The following is a 21,515-nucleotide window of genomic DNA, read 5'->3' as shown; positions in this document are numbered from 1 at the left end:
TTGTAACTATCTTTACAAGTTTTTTTTTTTTAATAAATCTAATATTTATGATTTTTTTTTTTTCAATCTGTAATTTCATGCGAAAGAAAACTACGTTTACCCTAACAAAAATGAGCATGAAAATATAGTTCATGGTTGAACCCATTTCGCTTTTCGGCTCGGACACGTTAAGGGAGTGCAGGTCATGGAATCTGTCGTGACAGAATAAGCCATTTCAACTTGAACGCATTTATTAAGCAACTCTGTTAAAAAGCAATCTTCTTCATATTCAACAGTAATATTTTCAAGTTTGGAAAATATATAATAACACCACCCCTACTATTCATAGGCTTCAATCTGGAAGCATATGCTTGAGCGATAGAAGATCTAGTAAACCCCAATGTCAGGCAGGGCAAATATCAAGATTTGAGCGATAGAATAAGCAGATGTTTGATCTTGGAAGGTGGTGCTCGCGGCGAGCAGAGGGCTGGAATTCGGCTGGACATGGTGCAATAATCAGACTCTATGTCATTCTGTAGGATCGAATAGCTTCCATTGGGGAACCTATAAAAAGAAAAGTAAGTTATGCAATGATTTTTCTACAAACACTAAAGAAACATAATAGTATTAAATATCGAAGATACATACTAGGAAAAGAGGTGCGGTTCCAGAGTAGAGTTAGCTAAACAAATATTGTCATCAGTTTGAGCTTAATCTTGATTTCCCATTTTTCTGCCTGAACAGAGCATCGAAAAGAAAAAAAAAATTATCATAAGCGGTGCAAACAATATTTAGAAACCAGGATTTAAAAGATGAGCAACCAACCAAAATGAATCCTTCTTTTCCTGAGCTAATAACTCTTCGAAAGAAATGTCGGCAAATTCAGTATCTGTGCCTTCCATCACCTCACCAGACTTCGCCTTTAACTCCATGCATGCACCAATTTCAAGCATCTGAGAGAGAAAGAGATATTAGAACCATGATAATCTCTCTTTCAATTGCAATAAGAGAACAAATCAACATGGGGGAGGGAAAATTCATTTCAATGATCCTTTTGACTGATTTGTCTGTAGTAGTAGTAGGAAAAAGCAACATATTGGAAGCCATATGGACTGTACCTTTTTATATGCTGGTGATAGTTTAAGTTGCTGCTGGAGCCAATTATAGACAAATGTGTCCTCTTCTAATCTCTTTTGTTCCATTTCTAGCTTGTATATCTAAACATTCAAATCAATCCACTATTACAGGAGATTGAGATGAATGAAAACAACCAGTTCACTCCAGAAGCTCAAGTTTATCTCATTTGGTTGCTTACCTGCTGCCTCAGGCGATCAAATGAAGATCGATCTGCTTTGAATATTAGAGCCTTTGTTATTGTAAACTTACGTTTGATGACCTCAGACCTGTGGTAAGATCGTAGCAAGGAAAGAAAATGAGGAAATTAACCATGCCAATTTCAAAGGACAGATTAATGGTGAAAATATGAGGCAAAGAAAATAGGAACCATTGTCAATATCAAATTTGAAAAACAGGGGAAAACATTAAAAAAAATTCATGTTTAAAGGAGTGGAGAAAGGGAAAAACATTTCAATATACTGATATTGCATTCTGGAATTTGCAGAACAAACAGAATAGAAGTAGTTAAGGACTTGGAAGGGAGAAAAACAGTGGGCAAGCTTATCACTTAGATCAAAAAGAGCAGCATGTTTTCCCAAAACAACAAGAACAAAGCTGAAAGAAAATCATTGAAAGCAAAACTAAAGATCTAGATTCTGAAAACATCACAATGACTATTAACTTACTTGTGCTGCAGCTCATTTCTGGCCTCAATCAAGCAATTAGCAAATTCTCCAACCTACATGAGGGAGGATAATATATTACGATTGTTGCATAGTCAAACCCACTATAAAGTGCAAAATATATAACAGAATAACAAGAGGCAGGCTGGGGGATCAATGTATCTTATAGCTTATCAATGCAACTGATAACTTTCAAGGGAAATTTGTAATCTTATCCAGAAATTCTTCTATCTAGAAGTGTGAAATATTAAGTAAAAAGCACGAGAAAAGCTAATGATGTAAATAACATGAGTTAAAATAATGATGGAGGTGTTTTCAAGTATTAATAGACCAAAAAAAAGGCATGAAGAGGAAAGTATAAATTAATATTTTGCACAATGACCTTAACATACCTTGTGACTGTTAGAGCATAAAAAACCTAGGATTCTTGGAGCACTTACAGGTATTTGAAACTTTAACAATGCAGAATATAATGTTAAATATTGAGCCTAAAATTAGTCTGGCGAGAGTTATTTACAATCAATAATTCAGATGCCATATGAAAAGCACGCATCTTTATTTAAGTGTAAACAATTGTCTACAAGATTAGATTGGGATGCAAGCAAGATCTCAGATTGAATCCGGCTTAAACTTGTGAGCCTTGAATTGGTGTCAAGGTTTAAGCCTTACCATTCCGTATTAACATTGGTACAACTCAATCTCACACTCACCTAAAAAATGCACCAGACAAATTGAATACAAAAATAAAAAAGCCCTAAATTCCCACCTGATGCCGGCTCTATGTTTCAAATCAATTTCCAAGAAACAGAAATAATATAATTACTTCATATGTACTGCATCAACTATCAAAATTTTCATGTACTTTGATCTTGAAAGTTTCTAGAGCAATGATATCCATTTGGCACATAAAATTTCGAGTCTGGTGATGCTTCCAGCACATGGTTTGCAGAAGCAAGTGAAAGCTCTACCACCCAAGACTCCATGACCTACCAGTAAGTACTTAAATTCAAAACTTCACCAAAATCCTCAAGTTTCCCTTAATTAAATGCCATAAGACCTTAAAACTAGCCTCATACTTTCTATTGTTCAACAGGAAAGATGAAAACTTCACTATGATCTCCTTGACCAGCAACTTTCTATGAGGCCCATATTTTTTAAAGAATACTTGTAGAAGTGACTCATGCTTAATCTAGAAGTTCAGGGACTAATTCGGAATCAATGTCTCATACTCTGTATACATATTAGTAATATATGATTATAGCCCCAGCAAAACGAGAAGATAAACTTTCAGACTTTTCCCAAATGCTTGCAATCTAGTTCTTTTTCAGAAATAAACAGATTTAACTACTCTAACTAGCAATGTAATTACGAGCATAATCTCACATTCAGCATTTCTGTAATTTCATCAGAGCTATATTACATTTATAAAATGACAAAATTTTACATCAGTGCTCTGCAGAACAAGAATCAGTGAACTCTCTTCAAGATGCCATCAATCAACCACATGGTTCAAGGGTCATCTTAACTAAACGGTAAGTAAACCTTGTTCTCAAGTAATGTCCAAATGTTACCTAGATTTCCTCCAATGATTTTGTAACTTAATTCATGCAAAAGTTTTCAGGTTCTTTTCCTCCCTCTTCGCTTCATTTATAACATCTTGTTGCAGAAAAGAAATAACACAAACTCATAAAGAATTCCAAATTGGATAAGACTTACCTCAATGTAAGCAAAGAGAAAAAGTTTCAACTATTGCTTGAAATGAGAAAAGACATAATCATATTACTCTCCAGACAGCCTAAATATTGTTAAAGAATTAAAAAAAATTAAAGATATCTTAAAATAAGAAGCAACAATGGAACTTTCTTTAGTATCAAGATAGCCCATATATTAAAGCAACATTCAAAAGCAAAATCTTAAACTACAAAAGAGTAAGCTTTAATATTACTTGCCAAATTAACAGATAAAAAACCGTCGAAAATCAAAATTTTAAGGTGATAATAAGCAAAAAAAAAAGAACCAACCTGAGCCAATGTTAATCCTTTGTTTTCATGACACTTAACAAGCTGATCGTACTGTTGCTTGATCTTCCTTTGCGTTGCGCTACTCGTTGATGTAAAAGGGTACAGGCAAACCAGCTCTGGCTTGACCCGAGAACCCGAAACACCCTGACACGATTCTTCCCTTTTCTTCTTCTCTTCCTCAGCAAAACTACATCTTGCGTCCACATTTTCTTCTTCAACTTTGGAATCTAATCTCTTCTTCTTCCCCCTTTTCTTCTTCTTCTTCATGCTCTGATCCTCACCACCCGTTTCACAAGGTTCCCCTTCTCGACCCGACCCGAATTGACCCGTATCTCCCTTGGGTTGATCTTCACCGGTAAACAAACCAGCCCACTTTTTAGAATCAGAAGGCAAGATCTCTAGAAGAAGCGAATGGGGCCAATGGGTCGGGTCGTTTTGCAGGGTTTGGGCATTTTTATCAACAATATCGGAGAGAGAGCCGCCCAAAAGGGCCGGTTCATTCTGGGACTTTCCTTCTTCTTGTTGTTTAAGGAGATTTTTACAGTAAAAAGAAAAGAAAAATAATAAGAAAGAGAGAACGAAAGAGAAGAGAAAGAAGAAGAAAAACATTTGGAGGGACTGGTTCAAAGTTAGAAGCAAAATAAAAGGATAGGAAATGGAATTTTAATTTATAATTTTATGTTAAGATAAAAAGACAACTATAGAAGAAGGAAAGAAGAAGAAGTGAAGGTTTAGCCACCATTAAAATCCGTCAATCACGACACAATATGAAACAGAGAAAGATAACAAGTGTTCGATGTTTTGTTACAAGAGTTCTATGTTTCTAGTACTGCAAACAACAAGGGCAAAAGCAGTGTTTACGATAGGATAAAGTTCGAGAATAAAAATTTGGGAAGTGGGTTTAAAGCCGTTCATCAAGAAGAAAGATCATGTGGTCAACGAATATGGTCAACGCGAGCATGTTGCTTTTGGTAAATGTTACCTCAGGTGATTTTTCCTTTGAGTGAGAATCGATATATTTTTATGGTATTTGATTTAAATTTATATATCATTTTTATTAAAATTTAAAATTATAAAATTTTTTATATTATATTTATATTATATTATTATATCATATTTTAATTTATCAAACTTAAATTATAAATAAAAAATTCATCAATAAGATGTGGAAAAGGCAATAAAAAATGGTTTTTAACAAAACTTGTCGCACTTTAAGTCTTACCCTTCAATTGGTTCAGAAATTGGAAAAAAATGGAGCAGACCGCAAACAATTAAAGACACAAGAATCCGGTACAGGCTTTAAAAGAAAAAAAAATTTTGAACTGAGCTTGTAGTCAAAGATTTTCTCCATCTCCATCGCTTTATCTTTGTGCAAATCTCCCTTAACATTTATTAATTTATAATTTTTGACCCTTGCCTTGCCTTGATCATCTGATTACTGCCACCAGATTGTGCAAAACTACCTCAAAATCAGTCAAAAGGTGAGCCCCTGGTTCAAATGGTTTTGAAAGAAATTTTCTTTTCTAGAATTTAAGAGGTTAGAGAGTAGTAAGCTACAAGTAATATATTAGTCGGGACACACACGGTGATTTATATATTTATATTGTATAAAATATTAATAATTTATATATTTATATTATATTTTATGTAATAATTTATATCAATAAATAAATATAAATATATTTTTTATTATATTGAATTTAAATATAATTTTTATTAAAATTTTAAATCATATTATTTTTATATTATTATATTATTTTTAAATTATCAAATTTATTTAAATCTAAATTACCTGTCTTACTAAAGTATTTTTGGCAATCTGATTAGATAATTATTGTGGTAAAAATCATTAACGAATTTTTTTAATGTAACTTCGTACCGTCATGTGATTATGATGATGTCATAATTTAGAAGAAAAAATTACAAAAAGTCTACCATATTAAAAGGTCCAATTGTTAAAGAGAGAATTCTTTCGATGTCAATCATGACTCGGTTTTTGTAAGAATATTACAAAAGTGAAAAATATATCCTTAGATGATTCAAAAAGATGTTAGATTAAAAAAAATTAAAAACACATTTGACACATCATATTATAAAAAAAAAAAATCCAACAAAAATAACGAAAAAATATTAAGATTGACAATTTCAATTCGACTCAATTTTTTAAAATTAATTTTTTTAAATTAAAATTTGAATTATGTATTTTTTTATAAAAAAATTAGGATCAAATTTTATACAAATACACTCCAACCCAACTTGATATCTATATATAATATATATATATATATTATTTATTTATTTTATATTTATATATATTTATAAATATTTATATATATGTATTTAATTTGATCTTCATATTTAAAAAATATTTTATGTTAAAATAATATTAATAATATTTTATATTAAAAATTAATATTTTATTAATTTTAAATCAGATCAAATTAATTATAAATTTTAATATATATAAATCAAATCAAATATGAAAATAATATTTTAATATTTTATTAGATTTGAGATAAATAAAAATTTATCCCAATCCCACATTGCCGTCAATAATAAAATACCCAAACCACCCCCCCCCCAAAAAAAAAAAAAAAAAAACAATTGGTCTAATGGCAATAGCCCAATTAAAGGGCATTTTGTTCGAGTGTTCCGTATTGAGGTTTTGATCCTTTTGGTTTAGCTTGCTTTCTCTTTGATGGGCCTTCATGGGCGGACAATTAGGACCCTCTTTCACACATGAGCAGTCAAGTAAAACGGAATAGTAAATTTTTTCCTCGAGCCTAAGGCTTGATAGATACATCCTCCAGTTTTTTTTAAGAAAGTTTGGGATAACGCTAATTGAGATCTATGGAGCTTGGGTTTTGAACATTTTTAATATCCCATTCTCTGAGCCCCCCGTGTAACGTTTTCCAGTTCTAGAAGATGTTAACTTGCCGCATGCAAGGGCAAACAGGGTTCATTTTTTTGATATCCTTATCACACAGAGCAAGGCACAAGTTAGACTGAAATATAAGAATCACAACAGCAATCATAACGAGTAAAGAAAGTTACTTGAGAAAATCCAACATACTTGATTTTATTACCTTCTCAAGCTATTCTTAAGAGAACAAAGCAATGAGGGGATTGCTTCCCAGGAAATTAAAATAGACTACAAGGCAATAGACTTCACTAGAAACCAAAGGCTTTCCATATCCTACAACAACAACGAAACATTTGCACATGGACTCAGTACACTATCGTCTCAATGCGCTTCTACTGACCTCATTGTGTCTATGAATTCTGTATATCATGCTGGAACAAACATTGTATATATACATTGCGCTTATCTGCAATCATTTCATAATCTATATGAGCTTTGCAAAGGGGTGTTTGTGTTTTTGTACAAGTTCACCCTGGAAAAGCCAAAACAAATGGTTGTGATCTTGGAGTGTGGATTTAATTTACCCAAAAATGATAAATGCTGAATGGCATGTTGGATTGAGAGAGAATTAATTGATACCCCTGTTTATTTCATGTACTTCTGATGTGTTCCGCTGCATATGACCTCCACAGAGAGTTTCTTCCTGACACTAGGACATGGGTCTCCTCCAAACATTTCAGGTGCTACAGTCACTGAGCAGAAGTTCTGCCCAACACAGAGCTGCAAGGACAAAGTCGTAGGTCAATGTGTATGGAGCAATGAACAATTGCTGGACAAAGCTTGAAAACCAGCATATGATACTAGTAAAACCCAAAGAGTAATCACAGCTCAGTCATTGGTTTATTATTTTCACTATTCCAACTATAAAAGAAGATATAATGTAAGCAAATGTAACTTACCCTATTAAAAGCATCATAAGAGTGATGAGCATGACAGCTCCCTTCGCGGTAGCTTCCACAGACCCCTTCTGGAGTTCCAAAGCTGGCAAACTGTACTGCCGAGATTTTCTGCCCAGCATCACACTCTAAATGGACTTTTGGCCTTAGGGGCTTGTTGACTTTACCAGAGGCTTGCATCTGGTAATTCATTAGGGTTGGTTGCCATTCATAGATATCAGCACAAACACTGTCAGTTTCTCTCCGGACCAAAGATATTGCATTTGGGTCTCCACCCCATTCCTCAAACACAACCAACAAATTCCCGGTTGGGTTGAGCCATGAACGAGGAACATGGTACCTAAATATAAATTAGTGAACACAAGTCATTCTATCAACAATTCCATGCTTGAAGGAGAAACTGCAAAGCAGATTAGTTTGAACCCTTACCATCTTTGAGAGGGCTCTCCACAATTAGTTCTACATTTCTTCTCATCATACATTCCAGCATAATTACAGTCACCACAATTACCGGATGCTTTATATGCAGGCCAGTGGCGTCCAATGCTCTGTCCATTTATCCAAATCTGACCTTTTCCCATACTACCCATATCCAATGCCAATGGAGCATTTCCAGCTGGAGCATTGAAAGTTGTCTGCAAAATTAAAGAATGTCAACAAATGCTGACTAAAGGTGCATTCAAGTGCACTTCTATTTCTGTTCATTTTTCCTTTTTATGAAAACGCACAGTCCAACAAATGCTTATATTTTGAGATGCTCACTTTGTACCATGTCAGTGGCTGCCTTCGTGCCACTAAGGACCCCTCTGCCCACTCCACTGAGGAACTACCACTTAGTGAATGAAGATTCAATGCTTCTCCTATAAGGCCAACCTGCAAAGGAATAAATAGCCAAATAACTCTCTAGCACATCAGGACAAGTAGCGAATAAATACTAGTATGCAAGAAAAAGACCTTGTAAGACCATTTCTGCCATGAGAGATCTCTCCTTCCCTCATTGAGACCATTTAATGTAACTGGGCCAAGAATACCAGCATTCCAAGTCTCAAAATGTGGACCAACATTCTGCACGCAAACCACAAATTCAACCATTCATAAACAAATTTCATTGACAAGAAGTTGTCTGCATAGAGAGAGAGAGAGAGAGAGAGAGAGAGCATACTGGGAGACCAACAGCAATGCTTAGAAGTGAAACTTTATTGATACCAGCTCTCAAATTAACACCTCGACTGAATGTTAGTTTGGGGAATTCTAGACTTCCATAGGCACTTCCTGGCAATATCAATTTGAGGGAAATGAAACAATATCAAGGGAAAAAATATTAATTACATACTACTTTTTTCCATTTTTTTCAAGGATAACATTCTAAAATATCAACCTAAGTTAGAAGCAAAAAATATAACACTATATTTTGAGCAATTACTAAATATTACTATCATATGAAGTGGTTCAAAAGCAACCAAGAACCAACGGTAAGCCCACCTGATAGTTGACCATTGACAAAAACATGCAAAGCATGGCCAGCTGATAAGACAGTAAGAACAGGAGATTCTCCATTCTTCAAGAATCCTTCACTGGGGTCAATCTTAATGCTGGAGATGGAAACAGAAAGTACAAAACATTAGAAAGTCAAATACAGGTAATAAAGAGGAATTCAATAGAACATTCTTTCTTTTCTTCAAGAAAAAATATATAGCGTTTTGCAAAAAAAAAAAAAGAGTTGAATGAATACAGATGATGCAAACTGCAATGAGATGCTGTTATTCACTACTTACTCTGTTGTGTACCACAAATAGTCAGATATATCTCTGGTTGTATTTATCTGCTCCAACAACCCGACCATTGTGAATGAACTGTCAATATCTGAAGCTGTCTCTTCATTGTATGCCTGCCAAGAGAATGCTCCATGCATGGGAACAGGAACCATCTTCTTCCGTGAAATTTGGGCACCAACCTATTACAGAAGTTTCAATAAATGTCCAAATTATGGTTATTTCATACTGTCAATGGAAAAAAATTCTTGGTTGATTCCACCTGTATTAGTTCTACAGAAAAACTTCAATATGGAAACCAACTAAATGAAAAGCAAGAGAATATACTGCAAAATAGCATGTTATGATATTAAATATGATAAACTTTATTTGCAAGGTGCTTGGCCAGAAATCAATCTTGATACATAGTATTGCCGAGAATAGAACAAAATAATTTCAAGTTTATCAAATTTTTTTCTTACCCTTGCAGTGTTATACACAGTATTCTTGCAATCAGGAAGAATGCTGATAGACCAAGGAGGCAAGTTGTAGTGCATGTTCCCAAAGGCAACTTTTGCATAAGATCTTGGGTTGTAATTTGCAAGGAAGGCGGCACAGCCTCCGGACTTATATTTGAATACATGAGCCTGTAAGGTTCAAATGGAATTTATTTGTAAGTTTTGCATCAAGCCAATCCAGAGTAGGATTAAGGTTCTGAGCAATATAAGTCATATTTACCTCCTCATAGTTTCCAAGTTGCATCACAGTGGGATCTCCAGATACTAAAGCTGGTTCACAGAGCTTTATTGCTCTATGCAAATCTTTCAAATGGCCCCACTTGGGTTGCCTCAACAGTCCTGCATGACAAGAAATGGTTCTCCTTCAAATCAATATCAAGGAACTAATCCTTTAAAATATATTTTCACTAAAATGAATGCTAAAAAGCATAGAATATATGGTTAAAACTAAGTAGACAATAGAAACTAGATGATGCAGACCCAACTTCAAAAAAGCACCATTGATACTTTTTGCATACCATATTCATCAAGAGGAGCATCATAATCATAGCTAGTTGCAATGAAAGGACCCCCAGCAGTTCGGCCAAAATTTGTTCCTCCATGATACTGAAAACACAAATACAATCAAATAAGACTTACTCTTCCACAGATTGAACACAGTAAATTGAACGAACAATGTTATTACCATATAATAATTAACAAACGATCCTCCTTTCTGTATAAACCTCGCAACTGAAAATGCTATGTCTTCAGCAGGTCGGTAAGGAACTGGCCCTCCAAACTCAGTATACCTAGAGAGTAAAATAAAAAGAGCCATCAACCAGGAGACACCCTTATCTTCTTGTGAACTTGTAGTTCTTTTGAGCAAGGGAGAGCTACAAAAGACAATTCTCGTGAAGACAAAAATGCGCTTACCAGCCTGTCCAGGCTTCAGTCCACATCTTTGGTTTGTAGGCCTTGTTAGGCAAAAAGTAGTCACAGTAGAAGCCATTGCAGGTATTAATCTGTTGGGAGAAGATAGAAGTTAAGACAACTCTGAAATCAATAATTCAAAAGAACACCTCACCTTGCACAGAAACACATGATAAGACGAGATTATTGCCGAACCCAAAAGGTTCAATCAAACATCTATTCCTTGTGCTTCTATGCGATTGGGCAACAACTTAGAAATATAATACTGCTTTGACATCACCAAGAAATGAAAAGGCAAAGGTATTCTTCACCGACACCACTACCTACATAAGTTCAAATGGGTGCAATAATAATTGATGAAAGGAACATGGTCATCAATATATGATTAACAAAACTAAGTCCAAAATGAATAAAATAAAGACACTAACAGATAGGTTTTAGAAAAGAGCAAAGCTGAGCCATGTTACTTATCCAAAAAAATAAAAGCTGAGCCATAAGCAATGAGAAATAATAATTCATTTCAATCATCCAACAAGTACACAACATACTGTTCACTAGCAACCCCACTAAAGAAGATTGAACAAAATATGATGGCCAATAAAAGTGGATATGGAACATGACAAGAAAAAGTTTAAAAAATTTATGGTTAAAGGATAAAAGGCACATTATACTTACAATAGGATCGGGTGCATCATCTTGCTTGCACATGACCCACGGGACACCAGTTCCTAGTCCCACTGCCATTTTAGCTGCCCAATCAGTATAAGCTTTACCGGGTGCACCAAGTTCATATTCCATGGGTCCATATTCATTTTCAATCTGTCAAAAGCACATATTATAAAGACAGTATTTCTTAGTTCATCATCGTATTACAATGAATTGACAATTAAACTGAGAACAGATGGTTAATATCCAGATCTTAAATTGAGAATACTTAGAACAAATGCCAGATCAAGAAATTAAAATGCCAGATCAAGAAATTAACTTATAACTATAATGTATCAATTTGCCTACCTGAGATAGAATAATAGGACCTCCTTGAGACTCAAACAACCTCTCAGCTTTCATCATATCAACAATCTTTTCAGTAAACCTTTGCATTTGAGCCTTCATCATAGCAATTTAGTGAGTGAGTATAGTTTCTCAAAAGAATTCCAGGACAGCAAACTGGGAAAATCAATTTTCTGATATCTAATCACAAGGTTAAATTAGAAAAGAATATTAAATGAATACAATGAAACTTCAGATGGGCGGATGGTATTATCTAACCTTGAAAGGTCCATTGTTTGTTCTGAAATTGATACCGGGAATGTACTTCAGCCAAACAGGAAAACCCCTGAAAAATAAAATGAAAACCATTGCTTGAACTACACTTCATCGTGAATTTCTTTATACTTTAGAAAATAAAATATTTTAGCATTACCCAAAGTTCCATTCTGCGCAGACATAAGGACCAATCCTCAGATGAACATAGAGGCCTGCTTCCTTCGCCAGCTTAATAAATTTGACCAAATCATAGTTGCCTTGGAAGTAATACTACGATAACCAAAAAAAGAAAAAAAAAAAGAATTTCTTATGCCATTTACCGAAAATAAAAGCTCTGTAAACCAAGAAGAAAGATTTTTTTTTTTCATTACTTTGCCAGGTTCAGGCTCATGGCCATTCCAAAATACATATGTCTGAATCACATCTAACCCTCCTTCTTTAGCCTTCTGTATAAGATCTGGCCACATCTATGAAAAAACAAAATTACCCAGATTTAGAAACAAATTTTTAAGAATAAAAAAAACTTACAGCAAACTTAAACATACTATATTAACGGAATGATATACGTGTATGCGACTATGCATACTGATTACTGAAAGGAGGAAATTTTAGAGGCACATGAGGAAATGCATAAAATAAACGCTACAAAAACTTACAGTTTTTGAGGAAATAAAAGAGACCCAAGAAGTAAGTTTTGGAGGACAAAAAACATGAAGTGAAAAGTTTACCTCAGGTGAGCTTCTTGGATAGTGAATGGATCCAGAAATGAGGATCCTTCTTTGCCCATTAATGGTGATAGCTTTACTGTCATAGGAAACAGAAGCAGTAACTGAACAAACCCATGAAGCTGACAGAACAACCAACAAAGCATTCCACATTACAGAAAACTTGGAATTGGAGTCCATGGCAATGGCAAAAAAATTTTTTTTTTAAATTGAACAAATGACCCTCTTGTTTACACAAAGCAATGCCCTTTTTTGCCTTCTTCTTTCTCTTGTACACTTTATTCTATTCTTCTCTATTCCATGGATATAGAAAAAAAAAAAGTTTTAAAGAGTAAAACAGCTAGCTGGTTATGTGTTTGTTTGTCCAATTCAGCTCTCTTTTTTTTTTTTTCTTATAAATGAGAGAGTGAAGAGGAAAACAGCTAACTGGTTGTGTGTTACTGCTACTTTTATTGGTTTTTTTCCCTTTTCTTTGGGTTTGTAGATCAAATGAGAGATTTGATTTTTCCAGAGAGTGAAGGTGCTTTGCAGTTGCATTTAAACACTGAAGCATGGAGTTTTGAAAGAGAAATGTGGGACCCTTGTTGCAGGCCTTTGGACCCCACAATTTGGCCTCACTTTTTAACACTCGACGCTAAGATTCAATCCAATGAAGGCAATGAAGGCAATCTAAGTTTTTTTCTTTTTTTTTTTTTTTGCCATCTTAGTATTCTTTGAAAATAATTAGTTTGATTTAATTATTATTTAATCGATTATTTAGTATTAAAAATGTAACAAAGCTAAAGATTTGTTTGACTGTACACAAAAGCTGGTAGCATCTTTCTTTCTACACATTTTTTTTTGGCTTTTTAAAAAACACAAAGATTCTCTACACAATCCCTACAAGAGATGTTTTCCTTATTCTTAGTTTTTACTTCAACCTACTTCCACTCGCTATTTCCGTGCGTGGTAGCAAGGACACTACTTACAGTGGTTCAGTTGAAGACTTAAGATGTCTAATGAGAAATATTAATTAGTGTTTAATGCTACAGATTTAAGATGTATTTTTTTAATAAATTTGATATTTAAATTTTTTATTATTATCAAATTGTAATTTTTTTATGAAACCAATATTAAAAAAATAATTGATATATTTTTAAATTTAATAAAAATAATACATTAAATGATATTTTATTCTTTTTGGACTTTAGTTTTGTTAATCGTATATTGATGACTCAACTTTGTTACTTATCCAAAAAAATAAAAAGCGTTGTTGATCAAAGTATTTTGAAACGATGATAGATGAAGGTAGTGTGGCACAGGCTAATATGGTGCAAGCTGTATGTACCCAAACATGCAATTATAGTTATGGATGGTGATATTAAATAGACTCCCTATCAAGGATAGATTCAATGCATGAAGAATTACAAATGAAACAGACTGTGTGCTATGATAAGTCTATGAGCCATATCTTCTTTAGTTGCAATTACTCTAAAGCTATGCGAAAACAGGTTCTACAGCTTTGCAACTTACATAGAGAGGTATCTGGTTGGGAAAAAGAATTCCATTGGGCTGTAAGCAGGTTAAGATGGAAGGCACTAATATCTATTATATTGAAACTAGCATGGGATGTATACATTTATTTGATGTGGAATGAAAGGAATAACAGGCAGTTTGCTATTGTGAAAAATAATAAAGGATAGATCTTTAAAATGATAAAAAAAAAATGATAGAATTGAGATTGATAGGGTCAAAAAATATTGTTTTTTGATAGTGTAAATAAAGATTTATGTGATAAATGGGGTTTAAGAAGGGATATATTTGTATAGAAGTCAGAGTGACAGATAAAATTATATGAGTTGTATATTGGTAGCAGTGAATTATTGTTTTTGACAATAAAATTACAAATTATTTAAAAATATATTTTAATTTTTTAAAATCTTAAATAAAATTTATTTTTTATAATACTTAAATAATATTTATAAAGCTAAAGAGTTTACCTAGTAATTTTAAATACGATACGGTGATAGGATATAAAAATTATATAAAAAAATTATATATGTGTTTTTAGAAAAACGTATTTTGTATTTATTATTATCTACACAAATTTTGACATCACGCAATTCATATCGTATATGTATTAATATATCTAAATACGTGTAAAACATAAAAAATATATTTAAATAAAATATATCATACTAATATACGTTTAATACATGATATGACACAAAAAATACATTTAATCTAATTTTGTTATATGAGTATATATTTAACATATTTAACACGTTTAGCATATTTTTTTATTTATTTTAATTTAATATAAATATATAAATATTATTTTAATTTTTTATCTTTTAATTATGATTCTTAATTAGCTATTCAATACCATATAAATATTATTTTAAACATTTAATTATGATACCCATTTATAATTATTATAAAATTATTTTTTATATTAATAATATATATAATATAAATATTAATACTAGTCCTATACATCATTATTTTATTCTTTAATTTTTACTATTTCATCATTTTAAATTTGATATTAAAAACTAATATAGTTATGTAATATATATTAAATTTTAAAAATATATATTAAATACATATTCAATGGGTACTAATTTTTTTATTTTTTTAATAAACCAGTACTTTTTATATTATTAACATATCAAGTTTATTAAATTGTAAATTATAGATAGTTTGTAGTTATTTATTATTTTAACCATGTTTTTATATATATTTATATTGATCGTGTCTATTCGTGTATATTCATATTATTTATATTTATTCATATTGTGTTTAAACAGATTAATTGTATAATATTAATTATGTCATGTTACATGTAATACGTATAATAAATATATCATATTTATATTTAAAATTTAAATAAATTTTATAATTCGTGTCATATTTATATTTTAATAATTCATGTCATTATATGTGTCATAAATAACATGAGTCACAACACGAAAATACAAATTACTAGATTTACTAAAGAGTATAAAAGTTTTTGAACTAAAATTAAAAAAAAATGCAAATCTTTATTTTTATTGCAATCAATCAATCCTTACAATATTTATTTATATTTAATTAAACTTTTTTTTGGATAAAAATTTAACATCTTTAATTTTTTTTAGTAATTAAAATAAAATTTCATATTATCAATAAAATAAAATAAAAGTTTATCATGTAATATAATTAATATATGTGAAAATAAAATAAAATAAAATATTTAATTTTTTCTTCTCTCTTTTTTTTTTTTTTTTGCCTTTTTCTCTAAAATTTTTTTAAGGATTCAATTTATTGTAGTTTAGGAATTAATTGATTCAATTTTTATCACAATTTTATTTAATTAAAAATTTAATTGAATCGAAATAAAAAATTAAAAATTTAAATAATTATTGAATTTTTATTTGAGATTTTTTTATTCTTTTGCCTATTTATAGCACTTGGTAACCAAATTTTTTTATTGACTTTTTCTAGAATCATTAATTATTTTAGTTGGCAACTTGGGCATGGTAAAATTAATTATTGGCAGTTGAATGCACGTGTAGAAAAGGCGCGTGGAAGGACATGATTTGATATCGGTAACTACAATAAATGTTTCAGTTGCGGAAAGCGTGTTACATTTGTCACGAGATTAGTTTTGGTTGGTAGAATGAAGATGAACAAACACAAACACGGTTCACTTCACAGCTATTTCCAACTTTTTGACTCCATGGGTTTTTTTTTTTTTTTTTTTTTGCCAGAAAATAAATACCAAATTCAAAAATCCAATTTAAACAGAATTTTTTACCAGTTCTTGATTTTTTTTTTTTTTAATTCAAAGATGAATAGGGATAAACTTCAAGAAAACAAAAGATTTAAAACTCTAATTTTGCATATTTTCTTTGAAAATTGATTTTAGAATATATAAATTTCTATGAATCTCCGTAGCGGTGTATGACAGCGGAAGTACGATAACATGCAAATCCTTGAAGCCTTGAAAGCAGATTTTATGAAGAAAATAAAATTTGACGTTTAGAATATTTGATTTCAAGGCACGTACAAATAATTTTTTTCGTTTAAGGATTGAGTTAGAATTTTTTTTCTAAAAAATTGATAAAATGCCGTTTGCAACAAGAAGCGAGAAATTTGTAAATATCATGAATTGGACAAGGAAAAAAATATATATTCGAGAAGGCATAAACTATAAAGTTCCATGTGAATAATAGGGTGTGATAAAGGGTTGAGGTTAGATGGTTGATTTAATTGTCCATTAATATCAAATCAACTACCAAACTTTAAAAAAAAAATCACAAAACTATACTCATTTAAGTTTTATCTATTTATTCATTTAAAGAAAAAGATCTTTAACTTTCATCGGCGTAAAATTTCTAATTTTATACTTTTTTCTAATTATTTATTTTAATATATAAAAAAAACGAGACTAAATTATTTTTTTGATTTGTTTTTCTCATTTTTTTTAGATCTATTTAAATCAATAGTTAAAAAAATATATAAAAATATTGTAAAACTTTTTTGGTGTAATTTGATCCATCTTCATATTTAAAAATCAGGCAAAATCAGCTTATACTAGTGTAAAATTTTTTAATTTTTTATTTTTTTTTTAATAATTGATTTCAATATATCTAAGAAATAAGAGAGACAAGTTAAAAAAATAATTTAATCTCATTTATTGAATCTATTGAAATCAATTATTAAAAAGAAATCTAAAACTAAGAAGTTTTATACTAGTGTAAATTGATCCCTCTTCTTAAAATTTTCTTTTTAAACTTATAAAAAAAACTGCAATAAATAATCTCCTAATTTTTTTATACTAACACTCCTCAAAAGCATCTTTTAATAACAATATTTAATAAATTTAGAATGTAAATTTAAGCACTTATGACCTTTTTACCTATCCTTAAGACATCTTTTGTATAGCAAAAAATGGCTCATATTTATGAATCTATTATTAATTTTTATTTACTCAAGGATTCACACTAAATTAACAATTAGGGTATTGGTAAAAAAAAATGGCAACTAGGGTGGTTTCGAAGAAAATTTTCTTTCTTAAAGAGAAAATGGGGAGTTTACACGTATACAAAAATAACAACAAACTAAGTTTATATTTCAAAGCTTTAGAGTCAGCTGTATAAAAGGCTAAAAAATGAAATCATGTTAGGTTGTAATTTTGAATCTTCATGCATCACTTATTTCCATAAAAACATAACATTTTTTATCTACTTAACTCTTATATCAGTCCTTATTACTTGCATCTACATCTTTCGTAGTCTAAAAGTTTTAATCTCTCCAAAATTCAAAAGCTCACTTTTCCTAATTAGTGCACGATAGACTTACATTTCACATGTTCAAATTATCTCAAACATTCATTTATCATTTTTTTCCTTAATTAATTCAAAATACTCTTAAATTTTCTCTGTTAGCTCAAAGACTTGAATTAAACCAGAAAAAAGGGTGAATTGATTGATTATGAATTTTTTTCAAATTTAATATCCAATGAACACAAAATTTATAAATGAATATTTCTAAACAAATAAACACAAAAAATATGAACACAATAATAATCTTGAAAGTAAAGAGATAGAAATAAATAATCAAATACCAAAATTTATAAAGGTTTCGCTTTTCCTTTAAGCATCCTCATCTTCTCCCTTAGCCTCATTTACCAAGAAATTCAATCTACTATGTGTTGAATGTTACAATCTAGCTCTTCAAAGCTCTATACAATCAATAACACAATCTCTTAAGGTTTTTCCTCCTCCTTAAGCTCAAAACCTCATAATACAAAATTTGAAGTGTTTTGCAAGTTCAAAGAACCTCTCTAAGGTTGGATATTTCCTAATTTGAAGTACAAATCAAAATTATGAAGGATGTCAAGAAAGAAATAAATACATGATGAAGTTTTTGCACTTTTCACACAACAAATACTATTTAATGCTAAAAAAGATGGTGGATAGAAGGAATAAATTTTTCTTTGCTCTTAATGGCTTGTAATGTGTTGGGAGACTACATGTTATGTGTAGAAAATGGAAAATAACCGTTGGTTACATTAAATGTTTAGAGCTTTTGTAAAATTTTAGACAAAATAACCATTTGGGCTCATTTGGTTAGAAGAGGATCGATTGTGTAGCAATAGAGAATCGATTGGGTTAAGCTTTTTGAAAGCTATTTCATGCATTATAACAAGACCTAATCGATCAGGTAGAAGACCTGATCGATCCCCTAAATCCAAATGATCAAACCCTTCATGGGGTAGTTGATCCTTTCTGCAAGCTTTGAAAACATTTTGGCTTCTAGATAAAAATGGATCGATTCTTTCTAGAGGGATCAATCGAGTCAATACAATACCCCAAACCAATCGATCATTATAAAGAGGGAATCAATTAATTCTTGAAAATTTTACACAAGTTAGCTTACTAATAAAAAAATCAATCGATCCATTTATCTAGGGGATTTGATTAGGTCATGGAGGATTGATCCCTTCTATCCTAAATAGCCCAAAAATGTTTTTGTTTCAAGTGAGATGTTTTGTTTTGGTTTAAACATTTTTGGCTAGATAGAAGGTTGAAAAAATGTTCAAATTAAGTTTAGATCAATTTAGTTTAAGTTTAGCAAATTTTTTGTTTTATCATTTCAAAATACTTTGATCAATTCAAGGTTAACATCCTCAAATCTCTTCATTTTTTATTATCTAAGCATCCTCATCTTAATTATGCTCATTTTTTTCTCATGTTATTTCTTAACGTTCCAACACTCGGCATCATATAACAATGTAGGTCTTACAGTTATTTTATACAACTTCATCTTTAACTTTAAAAGCATGTTGTGATCATAAAGTACACCCAATGCACTTTATTACCTCATTTATCTTACTTAAATCTTATGATTTACATTACTTTCTATCTCAGCATCATTTTAAATAATTGATCCAAAATATTAAAAATAACTATTCTTTGGTACTACCTCACTATCCAACTTAATCACATTAACACTTGTCTCACTATGACTAGTAAACTTACCACTACAAGAAATCTGACATATATTAACACTCAAAAAGCTATCAGTAAAACTAAAAAATCCTTCAGTATAGTATGATAAACCCTATACCAACAATCAAAATGTGTATTTTGATAAATTTTTAACTTTCAGTATATCTCTTATCGATATAGATCTATATTGATGATTTTTAAGGTGTTAGAATAGCTCGCAGAGATATACCTATAATTCAAAACCATTAGTAAATGTATCTTTGTTGGTATAGCATCTATTGTGTGTTCCACCATTATATCTTTTACCAACGGTTAAAATCTATTAGTATAAACTTGTATATGTTAATTTTTCTTGCCTATATAGACTGTTATCACCCATCAGTATAGACTTGTAATTTTTTTTACCTATACTAACGCTTAAAGCTCGTAAGTATAAATTTGTATGTTTTAATTTTCTTACCTATAACGACAGCTAGTACCCGTCAGTGTAGATTTATATGTTTTAATTTTTCTTACATATACCGACGGTTAACGCCTATTAATATAGACTTGTAATTTTTCTTGTCTATACCAACATTTAGCATCCGTCAATATAGACTTATATTTGTTAATTTTCTTACCTATACCGACGATTAAAAACTGTCAATATAGAATTATATGCTTTAATTTTCTTACCTATACCAACGATTAAAGATTGTAAGTATAGACTTATATGTTTTAATTTTTTTATTATATTTTATTGACAATTGGTGACTATTAGTTATCACCTAAAATATTTCAACGATCAAGTCCATCAGTATAAATGTTAAGACGTTGATAAATTTTTTTAAAAAATTATATTTTCAATTATTAATATTAATTTATTTATAATCATAATATGATATATTTTCATATAAACAAAAAAAATAATAAAGTAAAAGATACTTAACAACATTAAAATTACAAGTAAATTATTTATAATCCATAAACTTAGTATAAGTGACAAACTAAAGTCATTGTACCAAGTCTGATAAAACAAACATTGAAAAAACAAACATAGATAAAAAGTTACATAACTTCACTTTAAAAAATACAATCATAAGTTCGCACCATCAGACACCTAAAAACCTTTTAATCACCTTAAAACTTTAATAAAACTCTGAATAAGATAATCTTAAAAAATTTATAAATGAACAAACAATTGCAAAACCACCTCAATAAGAAAAAACATACTTGTACCTATTACAAGCCCTTTTTAAAACCAAAATATTTTAATTCATACAAAATATCATAAGTCTTGAAAAAATCAATAAGTGTAGCCACATCATATAACTAACAAGCTCAATAAACCCAGCTCACTAATAGTATTCAATATACCAATCAAGCATCACAAAATACAACAGTCTTATTTTAACAAAGTGCATAACATCCAAAACAAAATCAAATCTCCCTACAAACATAATGCTCAGAGTAAATAAATAACTTCCTGAAATAGATTATCCCATCATAGATTTCTATAAAGAAGCATCTTCATAGCATAAAAAAATTCAATTAGAATTCTTGTAAATTATCTTATATATACAAAAGGTAAGAAGGTAATCATCCATTTAGATACTAGTAGAAATAATTTTATAAACATCTTATTCATTCATATATACAAAAGATAATCATCCATTTATATACCAGTAAAAATAATTTTATAAACATCCTATTCATTAATGTAATACATGAATGAACAAGAAATAACTTAGTTTGCATTTGTAATCTCC

General features: G+C 30.5%; 2 protein-coding genes across 4 annotated transcripts; both read right to left on the bottom strand.

The window, feature by feature from the left end:
- Positions 1 to 197: 197 nt before the first annotated feature.
- LOC111281324 (uncharacterized) lies at positions 198 to 4,729 on the bottom strand. Its single transcript, XM_022869052.2, has 7 exons — positions 3,800 to 4,729; positions 1,782 to 1,834; positions 1,295 to 1,382; positions 1,098 to 1,196; positions 805 to 932; positions 628 to 715; positions 198 to 543 (listed from the first exon to the last, which is right to left on the bottom strand). Exons 1-6 carry the CDS (start codon positions 4,406 to 4,408, stop codon positions 679 to 681), a joined length of 1,014 nt encoding a protein of 337 aa, XP_022724787.2. The 5' UTR covers positions 4,409 to 4,729; the 3' UTR covers positions 198 to 543; positions 628 to 678.
- A 2,124-nt stretch (positions 4,730 to 6,853) lies between these two features.
- LOC111280771 (beta-galactosidase 1-like) lies at positions 6,854 to 13,299 on the bottom strand. Of its 3 annotated transcripts, XM_089757383.1 has the most exons (20): positions 12,794 to 13,299; positions 12,437 to 12,532; positions 12,223 to 12,335; positions 12,069 to 12,135; positions 11,814 to 11,906; positions 11,475 to 11,618; positions 10,803 to 10,891; positions 10,573 to 10,678; positions 10,406 to 10,493; positions 10,108 to 10,226; positions 9,852 to 10,016; positions 9,394 to 9,572; positions 9,101 to 9,210; positions 8,781 to 8,890; positions 8,573 to 8,683; positions 8,381 to 8,491; positions 8,048 to 8,253; positions 7,622 to 7,958; positions 7,302 to 7,442; positions 6,854 to 7,194 (listed from the first exon to the last, which is right to left on the bottom strand). In XM_089757383.1, the coding sequence occupies exons 1-19, from the start codon at positions 12,968 to 12,970 to the stop codon at positions 7,308 to 7,310; spliced, it is 2,556 nt and encodes an 851-aa protein (XP_089613509.1). In that variant the 5' UTR covers positions 12,971 to 13,299; the 3' UTR covers positions 6,854 to 7,194; positions 7,302 to 7,307. The 3 variants fall into 3 exon arrangements, with proteins under 3 accessions (XP_089613509.1, XP_089613508.1, XP_089613510.1); XM_089757382.1 differs by having other exon boundaries at positions 6,854 to 7,442; XM_089757384.1 differs by lacking the exons at positions 6,854 to 7,194; positions 7,302 to 7,442; positions 7,622 to 7,958 and having other exon boundaries at positions 8,044 to 8,253.
- Between the last annotated feature and the right edge of the window lie 8,216 nt (positions 13,300 to 21,515).

Source organism: Durio zibethinus, chromosome 28, assembly GCF_047325235.1.
Source record: "Durio zibethinus cultivar Kanyao isolate XHJ-2024 chromosome 28, ASM4732523v1, whole genome shotgun sequence".
Classification (NCBI taxonomy): Eukaryota; Viridiplantae; Streptophyta; class Magnoliopsida; order Malvales; family Malvaceae; genus Durio; species Durio zibethinus.
This window is presented reverse-complemented; position numbering and strand designations above follow the sequence as displayed.